Source organism: Desmodus rotundus, chromosome 4 (genome assembly GCF_022682495.2).
Source record: "Desmodus rotundus isolate HL8 chromosome 4, HLdesRot8A.1, whole genome shotgun sequence".
Classification (NCBI taxonomy): Eukaryota; Metazoa; Chordata; class Mammalia; order Chiroptera; family Phyllostomidae; genus Desmodus; species Desmodus rotundus.
In genome coordinates, this window is record NC_071390.1 from 146,557,738 (window position 1) to 146,572,593 (window position 14,856).

The window sequence follows — 14,856 nt, forward strand, 5'->3', positions numbered from 1 at the left end:
GTTCCCCCTTACTGTAGATTTCAACTATAGGTAAGTAATTAACATCCAAATAGTGGTCTTTTACATTATAATATACTCAGTGGTTATGACACATACATCTGATACAAACTATAAATTTAATCTTACCTGAGAAGTGGACTTTTGAACGTTTCTGAAGGTTACTTAAAAACTGATTTTCTTTGTCTTAAAAATCTCTTCAAATGGAAGTTTTTGGAGTGAGTAAAACATAAAATTACCTTTCATTTAATATTTTCATAATGAAAATAAATGAACAGATGAACATTATTTTGATCTAAGTTAAAGTAAGAAATAGGTTTTTTAAAAAATGTTTTTATCCTCTGGGGTTTTACATCTATCTTTGAAATCAGTAACACTATTATTTAGATTACTACACAGACATTTGGTTGTGTGGTGATTTATATTTATGAAGTTAGCTGTTGAAAGTCTCTTGAAATTACCTTATTTTTTTAGTGTTAGATTAAGATATTCACTTCCCTGCTAAGTCTTAATGATGAACATTTATTGTGGTGTGTCTAGCACAAAGCTTACCTAGGCCTTGGTGAATGTTTAGGAAAAGCTTGTTGAATGTCTCCTGCTTCCTAATATAAATCATGATAGTATTTACAGATATCACATAGGCTTTTAGATAAATTATGCATATTGGTAGCTATTTTTAAAAGAGGCCTCTAGATTTCTTTATTTAGAAAAATTGTTTAATTCCCATATAAAGAAATAATTGAACTCTTCCCTTGTATTTTTCACCAATATTGATTTGTTGAAAAATCTTGCTATCAAATATCTTCTGCATGTTTTAGAGCTTTTTAAGTTTGGGGCTCTCAAGATCTATTCCATGTGACCAATTTTGCTTTAAAGATACTCTCCTTAATTAAAAAAAGAAATTTATTCCATGAAATTCTTTGTTACAGTGAGTGTCATCTTTGATGTTGTTATTTTATGAACTATTCTTTATTAACAATTCATAAAGTAATTCCAGGATTAATTTCCTCATCCATAGTTTTAACTTGGAAAGTAGTAGTAGGACGTGTTTCAGAGAGAGGAGAAAGGGAGATGCTTTTTTTTTTTTTTTAAGAGGAGAAAAGCAACCTTCAAGTACTGAAAGGCATTTTGAATTGAAGGAGAGCAGATGAGTGACTCAGTAACTGTTCAGTGCTAGTCTTTAGAGCAGCGTTTTTAAAACTTTGTCTCAAGACCTCTTGACACTCACGGACATTGAGAAGTTTTCTTTATGTGAACTTTATCATATTTACCATATTAAAAATTAACACCGATAAATTTGAAATGTAATTAATAAGTCGATTATAAACCCATTACATGTTAACATGTAATGTTTCTATGAAAAATACTTCTAAAACAAAAATAAACATCAAATATCTCCTTAATGCCTGTCTTAATAGAAGATATTAGAATTTCATATTTCTGTGTGTTCAGATTTTTGTGATCTCAAATCTGAATAGCCTCTGTGAAAACATTGTTCTTATGATAGAATGAGGAGAAAAACAGTCATCTTGATTTTATTATGAAATAGTTTTGATCTTGTGAAATGACCTGGGAGTCCTTCAAGGGTTCCTGGACAACACTTAAAAAACTGCTGCCTCAGGGCATATGGGGTCTGTCCAGAAAAAGTCCAGCCATTGTTACTATAGCTAGAACGGTTTTGCATGATATCAGTGTAACCTAACAGCCAAGGAGAGTGGACTGGAATGTGCATGGGTGAACAATGACAATTTAGCTATACTAGTCAGTGGGGGGCGGTCATCGAGGTCGAGTGAGCATATGTACCATGTGGCCATCACATTCAAAGTGACTGAGCAAGGAGAGGAATGAATCTGCATCAAATTTTGCGTTAAGCTTGAACATTCTTCCATGTGGAACTATCTGGATAATTCAGAAGGCTTTTGGGGATAATGCAATGAGTGCAGTGCAAATAAACACATGGCACAAATGCTTCAAACATGGGCGAGAATCTCTTCAAAGTGATCCATGTTCTGGAAGGCCTGGGACAAGCAGATCACCTGAGAATGTTGAACGTGTTCGGGCTGCAATCAACAAAGTTTGGTGACTGACAATGCAAGAACTAGAAGCTGATCTGGGGATTCCAAAAACTACTATGTACAGGATTTTGATGCAGGATCTTGGCATGAAACGTGTTATGGCAAAATTCATTCTGTGGCTTCTGCTACCAGAGCAGAAGGAACATTGTCCTGCAAGTTGCTAATGACTTGATTCAAACCACTACCAATGGACCAGATTTCCTCAAGAAAGTCATAAACTGAGATGAATTGTGGGTCTTACAGCTACAAGTATGATCAGGCAATGAAGGCCCAGTTGTCCCAATGGAAGTCGCCTGGTTCTCCACGCCTGAAGAAGGCACAGCACAGTTGCAATGAGTTCAAGACTATGTTAACTGTGGTTTTGATTGGGAAGGTTTTGTGCATTATGAGTACACCCTTCCAGACCAAACAATGAAAAAGAAATACTACCTCAGTGTTCTTTGTCAGTTGAGAGGTGCAGTATGATGAAAATGCCTGCAGCTATAGGCAGCTGGTGATTGGCAGCTTCATCACAACACGGTACCCACTCATGCATCGTATCTTGTGCAGCTTTTGGGGGGGGGTGAAACTTCAAATCACCCAAATGACTTAATTCCCGCTTCTATAGCCTGGATTTTGTTCCCTATGACTTCTGGCTTTTCCCAAAACTAAAATCATCTTTGAAAGGGCAGAGATTTCACACCATTGATGAGATTCAGGAACATACAATGGGGCAGCTAATGGCGATCCCAACAAAGGATTTTGCAGAGTATTTTGTGAACAGTGGAAGACTAGCTGTGTGAGGCCCCAAAGGTGCCTACCTGAAGGGGACTGAGGCATCATTGTCCTGTGTACAATGTTTCCTGTATCTTATCTTCAATAAATGTGTCTATTTTTCATAGTACATAGCTGGATACTTTCTGGACAGACCCCATATGTTGGCAACTGCATCAAGCCTAATTAAGAAAACTTGTAATATTTGTAAATCTTTTGTTTTGTTCTCACCTTTAGCTCTTTTTTAATTAAGAAATTTAACACCTGAGGATCTAATGTATAATGTGGTTGGCATGTGTAACAGTGTATTGTATGATTGAAATTTGCTAAAAGAATAGAACTTCAATGTTTTAATTTTAAAAGGCATGTCAGGAGATGGGTGTTAACTAGATGGGTAGAAGAATCCTTTTAGTGTATATGTATATTGAATCATACCTATGTACCCTTTAAATATAGGACAATTTTGTCAATTTTCACCTCAGTAAAGGAGAGGAAATACAATAGAACAAAAAATATTTTTAACACCTCCTATTGCACATTAGCATTTTAAAAATTAAAAATTTAAAAAAAATTAAAAAGTCATTAAATTATTTTCCCCTAGCTTAATTGTTTTTTGAGGGTGGAATGGGGTGGAGAAAGCTAAAGTTACTGGTATGTGATTACAGTGCTATAGTCTGGAACACATACATGCACTAACAACTTAAGATTTGATAGGCAAAATCAGTGTGGTATTGTAGACCCATGTTCTTCAGGGTCTTTGAACTTTTGTACTGGAGTTGTGGCCGAATGTAAGTTAACTATCATTGCATAAACTGTTTAATTGAATTTATTTTTTCTTAAAGCAAGACTTTTGGCAAGGAAAGCAGGATGTTGATATATATGTTCTGATGCAAACTCCTTACCTTCTCCAGGACAGGCAACAGTTTGCACACCATCAATTTGAAGAACATTGATCTAGATTACTCTCATGTACTCTGATGTCCCCTGTCCTCTTGCTTCAAACCTCATTCTGCTTCTTCAGACCAAACCAGTAATCCCATATAACCACTTGCCAAACAAACCAAAATTTTCCAAATATATCCATAGAAGGGTTCAGTTTGCATAATAATTTAGGTATAGGAAGCAGTGGGTGATTGAGAAGAACTTTTTGAATTTTGCCTTCTATAGTTCCTGCAGCTTCATGTGGCCTAATTCTGGAATCTAGTGGGATTGAGCATTAACTCTCTCCACTGATTTTAGAGGTTTGGAGGCATGGGACTGATTTCCAATACCTTTATTATTTTGAGTATCAATGTATAGCAGAATCTGCAGTATTTCTTCAGTTACCCTGAAAATTCTGGCATTTCCAGAATTGATATTGACTTAGTAGAAGTAATGAAATTTGCAGACCTAAATTTTGATCCTTTTTCTACCACTAGTTTGTTTTGGGACCTATGGACAACTCATAAGTCCTTTCAGCTTGTTTCATACTTGGTAAAATTAAAGCTGAGTAGGCAGGACATACAAGTTCCTTTCCTAAAAAGCTTTAAAATTGTGTCACTCTACACTGTGGTAAACCCAGAAAAAGGATAGGCTACCAAAGTAATAACATTATTTCATTTTAATCTCAAAGCTCTTTTGAAAAAAGTAGTTAAAAAATTCATCTGAAGTATACTTGGGATTCTGCTAGATTTCTGGCAGCCAGTATAGGCACTTAAAACTTACACTTTCTGAAATCAGTTCCATGAAAACTAGGCCTTTCAGATTTTTCTAATTTCATTCTAATTTTACAGTGCCTATAAAATAACTGCAAGAGACTGTATCTGATAACTTTCAAAAGATAGACCAGTTTTAGTTACAGGCAAATGACTGATGCTGCTGTTTATATTATGTGGAAACTTAGTACATACTTGACCCATCTCATGGATTTTGAAGGTGATACAAATTCAAAGTCCTTAATTAACTTTGTGTTTACATTTTAAAATCTTACTGTTAGTGAACTTTTTTTCACTAACAGTAAATATTGGCAGGTCATTCTCTGTTACACTATGTGGTTACTGTTGTGGCTTACAAGTTTAGAACTGATGTTCTGTCATGCCATCAAATCAGTTAGTTGAGAGTGAGTTCTCTAACCTCCCCTCCCAATGTGACCAGATTTCAGCAATTAAAATTATGATAATGGAGTATTTTGCAATGCTTTTTATGAAGTCCAGATATTGTGAAATTAACATTTTTCTTCTTGTTGCCTAATAAACTAGTGTTTATTAATCTACTTAATATGGTATTTTTATACTTGTTTTCCATTGTTATCTTTGAAGGTTTCATAGACTTAGGTTTCCTAAGATATATATGTAGATATTTATATCCTAGATCAGGTTACCTTTACCTTGTATGTTTTTTCCCGTATGTATACTTTGAAAAACATTGACATTGTTGATATTTTATATCAAGTCATTAAATAGTATTAACATTTTCTAATTTTTAAAAATGTTTTGTTAGCCTTATGATTCTGCAGATGACTGGTCTGAACATATTAGCTCTTCTGGGAAAAAATACTACTACAATTGTCGAACAGAAGTTTCACAATGGGAAAAACCAAAAGAGTGGCTTGAAAGGTATTTGCCCTTAATCTCATGAACCCTATTTCTCATTCTTGATTGTATAGGTTAACACCTTAGAGCATTAAACATTATAAGTTTAGGTTTCTTATGGTGATATTTACTCTCCTTTATAATTGCAGTGATTGGCCCGTATCTGTGTTTTCCATAATTTCTCTCTACCTTAAAGATATCAGGGCAGATGAGCAAACCGTCCACAAGGGCCTTGTGAACAGTTGGTGTACTTAATGAAACATTTTATATTAATCTACATTTATGCATCTTCCTTATAATTTATAATAGAAACCTTTGTAATTCTTGAAGGATAAGATATCCTTTATATAGATAGAATTAACTTTGCAGATTTTTGATTGTAGGGTTAAGGGCATATAAAGAATTTGCATACATATTGCCATAAATGAGAAACACTAATGTTCTATTTGCTGCATCCCGTCTGCCACATCAGTTAAATGTTATGGCCATGGTCATTTCTTTTATTTTGCATTGAGCATTTTGCAAGAAGTGCTATTTACATGTAGACTCATCGTACCTAATATAATTATTATGGGTTTATTTTTTATTTTTAGAGAACAGAGACAGAAAGAAGCAAACAAGATGGCAGTTAATAGCTTCCCAAAAGATAGGGATTACAGAAGAGAGGTGATGCAAGCAACAGCCACTAGTGCGTTTGCAAGTGGAAGTAAGTATTTTTCTTTGAAACAGTAATGATGTTTGATTCTTTCCTGTAGTTCATTTATGTATGCTACAAATCTAAATGCATAACCATTTACGTATGTAAACTAAAATAAATAGAAACAGATAATGATTTTTTATGTTAGATTTGTTCCCTTAACCTCCACCGTTTTATTCCACCATTGAAAAGGGAAAGTATGCACAGTGGAATAATACATACAAGTATTCATTACTATCCTAATGGCTGTAACGTACCCCAAATTATGTACTATTAAACTGGACATTGAAATCCCTTCTGAAACTCCCTTAGTTTCAAGCTAATACTTGAATCAAAGCTACACACAGACAGTGACATGAGGAGTACCTTTTGGTGTTTTATGTTATCAATGAAAAAATTGTTTATCCTTATATTTGGAAATTGATTTCAACATGATCATAGATTTGTGTAGTATTTCCATATTGTGGGTATACCTTAATATTCTTTGGAGGTCAGATTTTTGTCCATTTGTTTTTAGCTCAAGTTAAATTTGATTTGAATTTGAAGCTTTTACTAAAAATGTTATGTTCCCAATGGTTTCTCTTATCTAGAATAAAATTTAAATGCCACAGAGTATTCATAGGCCCTTTATCAAATTGTGAAACTTCAAATTTTGAAATTTTGAGAAGAATTTTAAGGTGTGTTCTAGGAGTTCTTAAACTTAAGCATTTGAATCTTTCTCCTGTAACTCAAAACAAAAGCAGGGGGTCTCTGTGGTCTCAGCAGAGGATATTAATATTTTAATGGGAAAAACTATTTAAGATGAAACAGCATAGTTCTGCAGGACTAAATGTTTAAGGTATATCCCTTGGAACGTGTTTTTTTTTTATATTGAAGTTGTACTTAATTCTTAGAAAACAATGATTTTAAAACACTAAAGTTAAGAAATTAATAATACTGTATTTTGAGACTGAAGACTTGGGATCTAGTCCCATTTCACTTAATATTGTAAGTATGTCTTTCAGCAAACCATTAAAAATGAGATAAAGGCTTTCCTTTCCAGGTTAAAAAAATATAGCACCCAGCTTGTGGGCCTCCTGAGCAAAATTGTTGTGGGGAGGTGTTGGTGAGTATTGGTGAGTGGCCAGTAGGTGTAAAAAGAATAACTTTTTAAAAATATCCTCACCTGAGGATATGTTTATTTATTTGAGGGCAAGAGAGGGAGGGAGATACATAGATGTGAGAGAAACATCGATCAGTTGCCTCCCATGCACGCCCCAACCAGGGGCAATGCTCCAACCAACTGATCCACCCTGCCAGGGTAGAATAACTTCTTTTTTTCTTTAAGTTATTGGGCTAAGCCTCTGCACTTAATGACTAATGGTTTCCAGACAGGAAAAAGATGAGAGCCTGGAGTGCTTATTTTAGTCTTTCCAAAATAACCTATATGGGTAGAGTAAATGAAGGTGGTAATTCGAGATCTAAAAGAAATATTGATGGAAGTAAAAAATATTTTTCTCTTTTGAATAAACCATTTTTAAGAAAATCAAATCATCTCTATTAACCTCATGACCCAGAGACATTTGGGGACATAACTCTTTTTTTTTCCTATCTGCGTATGAGTATGTACATATGTCTTTTCCGTCAAAAAAATGGGTGTTTCCATGTCAGTTTATAATTGTATGTTTGTTACATTGACTGCATAGTATTCTAATTTTGGATATGCCCTCATTTATTAATAATTTTCTATCCATGGATACTTAGGTGATTTTTAGCCTTTTCCTATTGTAAAAACATGGTGAATCCTGTCTTTGATCACTTACCTGATCACTTCATTAGTTAAGTTTCTAGACGTGCAAATGATGAGTCAGTGGGTCTGTGTTTTGAAAATGTGGTTATGTATCACACTACTTTAGTTTTGAGTGACCATTGAGAAAGGACCTTGGCTGTATTGTTGCTTTTTTTTTTAACTGAGCTATACTTAGTGTGGTGTGGTTACTAAAGTCACTAAGCCGTTTTTAAGTGTTTGACTTTGTCAGTTCAAAAAATGTTGACAGTTTTTCTATATGACCAGTACATCGATGTTCATGCAGGGTAAGGCTTAAAGCTTTGCAATTCCAGCTGCCAGTAAAAGAAGTATATGTGTATGTGTTGTATGGGAAAATAGATTTTAGAGAGGTTTGGGGGTTTTTTGCAATGTAGCAAATAATGTTTTCCACAACTTGATATTGAATATTATACAGATGAAATTTTTAATTTGAGGTTACTGCTGCTAGATTATTTTTGTCATCTTTAATATATGCTTCATAGAGTGATGGCTCAGTGGTTAGACAAACCTTAACTTGGGGTTTCTCAACAGTAACACTAGTGACATTTGGAATCAGGTAATTCTTTGTTGTGGGATACTGTCCTGTTTGTGTTGTAGGATGTAGAGCACCATACCAGGCCTCTATATATACACTAGCACACCTCACTTCTGCACAGTGGTGACAACCAAAAATGTCTCCACACATTTGCTGAATGTCCTTGTTGTGGGGGCTGTGCAGATAGTCACTGCTTTAACTGTTTGTTTAGAGTTGTGAGTAATAGAAAACTGTTGCAGTAGTGCTGCTGTAGCTCCCTGCCCACCCCAAAGCTTACAACTCTTAGATGAAGTATCATCTTTATTTCTCATCTGAATACATGTATTTCATGTATTTTGGCTGTTATAATCTTACAAAACTAAAAGGGAATTTTCTTGATCAAGGAAATAAAAGATGTGGTAATCAGGTGACAGGATTGGTGGGAATTGGGCATGGTATTACTTCTGTTATGTCTGTTCCTAAAAGTTTCTGTTTTAGTAGTAGTCTTTTCAGGAAGAAACTCTAGAATAAAACTTTTTAAGTTGTAAGTGCATGCAAGTTGATAGCTTACTAATAATATACAACAAATAAATGTGTTCCACTGCAGTAACTCAGCCTATTCATTTTCCTGATAAGGTAATACGTGTAATTTATAACACTGAACTTCATTAAGTCACAAGACCTTGTGTTTTGATCTGATTGAAGTTTTTTGCTAGTACCTTTTGTTTTGGTGTAACATGTAGTTGTGCATTGATGAGTTGAAAACTGACTTGTAGTTTCAGTATACTTCCTTTTTGTGCTGTCTTGGTCTCTAGACTTGGAGGAATGTGAATGGGAAATAACAAAACAGTATTCAACATTGAGGGAATCCACTGGTAACTATCCTTACATAAAATGTGCTTGAACTTTAAGATATTTCTGTACTTGGAAACAAAAACATACTGTTTTAATTCTTTAGTCCTGATTAGACTATTGTAATTTAGGCTAGAGATTTTTTGATAAATACAAATTTTGTCACCATGATTGTTGAATTTTTCTTTCTTTTGTATTCTTTTGGGAGGCAAAAGTAGTTGTTTCTAAATTTAAATATTTTTTGTGGCTTTAAATTGGAAGGGGATCTGTCTTTAAATTAACTGATAAATAGCAAATAGATTTCTCTTTTCACTATGCTGTGGATGTAGGACTTTTCTTATCAGATAGCATTATCTATAACTTGGTTTTATAACTCATTTTAGTATTTGTTAGCATTATTAAAATACCAGTTCATTTGCTTACTGAATGCACAGTTCATTATCAATTCGATCTTCCCAAAGTGAGGTCATTTAAGCCCTAGCACAAACTACTATAGAGTCCACTGATTAGGTACTTCAGTATTCAAGAAAGATCAGGCTAATAAAGCCAATATTCTTTTGCAGGTGAATTATTGTGATAATTCAGTTAATTATTAGAATCTAAGATATATATTTTAAAAGAACGGACCATTTACTTTTTTAATTTTTAAAATATTAAAATTATTTGAGTAAAATGTTATGACTCCACATATTGATTTTTTTTCAATGTTTTGTTTGAACAATGGTGTGGTTCTAAAGAATCCCCAGAAAGTATTAGCCCACTTAAAATCCGAGTGTGGATATTTATAGTTGAGCTAAAATTCTTCCAGTATTTAGATATTTATATGCTATTAATAAAACTGCAGATACTAAGTAGGCTTGCAGTTTTATTGAAAGTACTAGTATGTTGCTAAATTAGCTGATGTTCAAGACAGGATTCTAACGTAATCTTTTTTCTTCCCCCTTCTGTCATTCCAACATCTCTTTTTTCGAACTGTGAACTAAAGTGGAAGACAAGCATTCCAGTGATGCCAGTAGTTTGCTCCCACAGAATATTTTGTCTCAAACAAGCAGACACAATGACAGAGACTACAGACTGCCAAGAGCAGAGACTCACAGTAGTTCTACGCCAGTACAGCACCCCATCAAACCAGTGGTTCATCCAACTGCTACCCCAAGCACTGTTCCTTCTAGTCAATTTACGCTACAGTCTGATCACCAGCCAAAGAAATCATTTGATGCTAATGGAGCATCTACTTTATCAAAACTGCCTACACTCACATCTTCTGTCCCTGCACAGAAAACAGAAAGAAAAGGTATGCCATTATTACTAGATATATACTGCACGTTGAACTATAGTTTGAGTTTCTGATTATATTACATTATTTCCATTAGCTTAAATAAGACTCTTAATTATAAATTCTTTTTTGAAGTTTTTTAGAATGTTACTGCCTAGATACAGGTCTAGACTTGGCCATATTTGGCTTTTTCTTTTTTAATCATGAAGCCTCATAACTGTTTTTTACCTTTGGCACTTTGAAGCTCAGTACTTAATTTATAACACTTAGTAATGGTTTGAACAACTTATCAAAGCCAAATGACTGTCCCTTCATATTTGTGTAATTTTTGGTTTTTGTGATAATTGTCTTGTTGGTTCAGTTTAGGAATTGTCTCAATTTTCTATTAATTAAAATTTAATATGAATAGAGACATTTTCAAAACTTGTCATTTTTATATAATACTCAACTACAGGTTTCAGTTTGTGAATTAGAAAACTGGGTCATGGGCCACAAGATAAGGAGTCCTAATGTCTGAAGAATAGAAATTAACTTTGCAACCCAAACTGGGTTTCCTTAATCTGGTGCTAATAACCATACTGAAAAGACAGTAAAATTTTTATTTTGGGTAGATCCCATTAACAGGCTAATCAGCAGATTTGCATTAATAAATGTCAAGACTTTTAAAAAAACCTTAAGGGTTTAGGGGATGCTGTATGGACATAATGATGTCCGGCCACACATGTATCTCAGGGCACATTCAGCTTTTCTCTCTCTGTCCTCCGCCCCATGCCTAATGTTTTCCTTTTCTTGGCCTTCCCCAACTTGAGGGCCAAGGGTAGGTGTGCAAGTCATATTTACACTAATGCAGGATTAACATTACAAAAGGAATTCTTGAGAGATGAAAAATGAATGCAGTAATTGTTAATGTGATAGTTACTTTCTAAAGGATATTATGGTTTTTCAGTTCTTAAAATCTATCTCCTTTTACCTCTTTTTCATTTTAACACTTTTTGAAATTCCTTCCCTATCTTCTGAGATACTGCTACTCTTAATTTTCTAGTTCTATTATCTTCTTGCCCCTTAAATTTCTGTAGCATTCAGTCCTTTATAATGTGTTGTGTTCCTTTTTTTTTTTTTTTTTTTTTTTTTTTTTTTTTTTTTTTTTTTACTTGTTCAACATGTTCTTTTTGCTGGGCATTCTTGTGATTCACCTTGTCTACATATGTGACTCCCTGATCTTTATTTCTAACTCACATATGTTCTTCTATAAGCATTTTGTATTTGCTACATCGCTTCAGAATACAGTGTGTACCAAATTCCTCCCTTTCCCTACAATTTATTCTCAAGTTCTCAGTACGTGACAACACTATTCCCTGCAACTGTTCCTTGTTCTTCAAAATTATTACCTACCATCCCTTACCCACTCATTGACAAATCTTGGGTTCATCCTCTTATATCTTACTTGTGTATATTATTTTCATTTATGCAATGCCATTATTGAAACTCATGTCATCTCCAGCACTAACCTGATTACTGTTCCGCTGCCTTTTTACCCAGTCTGTCAACTTATGGTGACATCATTATAAAATTTAGTTTGGATATTACTTCCTTGGTTTGCATTTTCTAATGGCTTTCCATTATCCAAAGGATAAAGTTTATACTTCATAGTAAGGTTAAAGCAAGCATTTGATAGTCTGGTTAATAGTCTGGTTGCAGTCTGTCTTACTAGCTTGACCTTCCAACATTCCATTCTTAGATTTCCTATAATTCATCTGTTGCAAATCTGTACATTTCTTAGGGCATATTATGTTCTTTCATGTTTTGAGCCTTTGCTGAAAAGACATAATTCTTCCATTCCCATTCTGTTGAACTCAGGGCCCTTTGTTTAAAAGCCAGATCTAATGTACTTTGGTTCTTTCTTAGCATTAGTTAACCTCTCCCAATCTGTTTCTCAAATACTTTGTACATTTATTTATTAATAGCACTTTTCACATTATAATTTTAGTTGCTTCAATTACACAGTACACTCTTTAGGGTTAGATGTTAAATTTTATTGCATTTGTACTTTGTTCACCTTTTACCCTCCCAGTTTCCATGCTTTTAAGCACCATTCCTGAAAAACATAACAATTAAAAGTTACCTATGTACCACATTTGGTGCTAAGTGTTCTATATACATTTTAATTTATTCCTTAATACAACATCATAAAAGAGAAGGTATTATCCTCTTAGATATGAAGAGCCTGAACACTGCCATAGTCTAAACCCATAGTGTTAGAGATAGCGCCTTCAAAATCCATGTTCTTTTCATAAAATCATAACGAAAGGCCCCCAAATCTGTATTAACTTAGACTCCAGTAGTTTCTGACAAATCATAGGTGATTTAAGTTTAAATTCCACAAAATATTTGCTAAAAACAAACTTCACATAAAACTTTTATATATATAATAATTGTATTAAACTTATAGGAAGAAACTCAATTACCTTAAAATTGCCAGTTTATACAGGGAAAACTGTAGTCTATCAAAATATTTCTCCTTACATGTGGAGTGCTCATTAATTTGAAATATATAATTTTTTTCTCAGAGACATTAATATTATTTAAATTGTTTTCTGTTGACTTCTTATCAATGTAGTGATTTCCTTGTTTGGATTTTCCTTAACCATTTAAATGATGAAGAGGTTGATGGTTCAAATAAATTGATCCTTTTGTCTTAATTGCTAATAGAGTGACTAAGTTATATCTAAGGATGTCAACAATAGGTTGCTGTATTAAATAATATAATAGGATCTTTCTTAACCACTGATCTATGTGTAGTGCTTGAAAAGTAATAGACAATTGGTAAGTGTTTGTTGTAGGTGGATAAATAACTGAAAGAATGGTAATGAGTGTTGAGGGTTGTGGGAAACACCTGCATTGGTCATGATTTTAAAAATGTATTTGGAGAAAAAGAAGAGAATTATATGTGTTGTGCATCTAAAAAGATACCAACAATAGATTTAGATCTGTTCAATGCCACTGTGTCTTTTGAGAAAAAGAATCTATCCTTTGTTTGAAGGAACACAGGTGTGAAGAAGCTGTGGAACTCTTTGATTTTGCAGAGAGCAGTTCTTGTTGTGTTGGGTAGGATGAAACAAGGGGGGAGTCAGATACTTTTAGATTTAAATCTGTTAGGGTAACATTTGAATATCTCTTGGCAAGTTTAATTTATTGGACAACCATATAATAAAGTAACAGATTGATATGCTAAAATATCTAAAGCTGATTTTTTTTTTTTGTCAGTTGACACCCACTTGTCTGTTCTATAAATTGGTCCTAACTCCACCCTCCCTTCCAGATTTGTGAAGTGATAAAATAGGCATGAGACATGGTCCTTTTTCTTTGCTTTGGCCAAATAAGTATCAGAGTTAGATAAGTTTAATGACCTTAATTGACAACTTTCTTATGATTCATTACCACAGATTAAGTTTGAAAAGTAAATACAGTGGCCACAGAAGCACACCTGTGCAGTGACCTCAAGATAGCTCTTAGAAGATTAGTGTGTCTAATATTCACTTAGTTACATGCTGGTTCCATAGTTTTCATCTAATGGGAAGGATGATTATTCATTCATTAATATGGGGTGTGTGAGTTAGTCACTGGAATAAACTTTCCTTTGTGTTTTGATGGTATTTGGAGACTGGGTAAAATTCTAAAAAACCTGAAGAGTTTTCAAGATGCTTCGGTAATATCCCTTATAGCTGACATAGAAGGTTGTTAACTGCCTGTAGTGGGTCACATTTAGCCTTCTGTTTCTTGGCTTTAAAATAATTTTTTGTATTACTAAGTACTTGTGAAAAATTAGATTGGCCATAAAGTTACTCAAATATTGTTGAATAAGTGAATATATGAGTGGAGGAATTTAGTCTGCTTTAGTCAATAACTTAAGGGTTAGGGAAGGTCCTTTTAACCAAGACCCAAAAAGGCATTTGCCTTAAAAGAAAAAGTTGATAGTAGGACCACATAAGTCACTTTTAAAAGTTCTCTATGACAGAGATATAATAAATAAAGGTTGAAAGCTGAATGTCAAAACTGGGGTAAAATATTTGCAATATATATAATAGTAATCTGAAGGTATATTAGAATTAAAGCAGTATGGAAAAGATAATCCAATAGAAAAATGAGCAAAGGATATGAACAGGCATTTACAGAAAAGGAATGTAAAATCGCCAGCCTTGCCTTATAATTTCAAAAATTAACTCAAAGTTGATTAGAGACCTTAATGAAGGAACTGAAACTATAAAACTTTTAGAAGAAAATGGGAAAATCTTCATTACATCAGTAGTGATGCCTT

General features: G+C 33.8%; 1 protein-coding gene across 9 annotated transcripts in view; it reads left to right on the top strand.

Moving 5' to 3' along the window:
• WAC (WW domain containing adaptor with coiled-coil) overlaps positions 1 to 14,856 on the top strand; it is a 91,567-nt gene that overhangs the window by 53,639 nt on the left and 23,072 nt on the right. For 7 of the 9 annotated variants that reach the window (XM_024573797.3, XM_053923415.2, XM_053923413.2 and 4 more), the window contains exons 5-7: positions 5,304 to 5,419; positions 5,989 to 6,101; positions 10,251 to 10,559. In XM_024573797.3, coding sequence (XP_024429565.1) covers positions 5,304 to 5,419; positions 5,989 to 6,101; positions 10,251 to 10,559 — 538 coding nt within the window. The remainder of the gene's footprint in view (positions 1 to 5,303; positions 5,420 to 5,988; positions 6,102 to 10,250; positions 10,560 to 14,856) is intronic. The other 2 variants (XM_053923416.2, XM_053923417.2) reach the window with 1 other exon arrangement.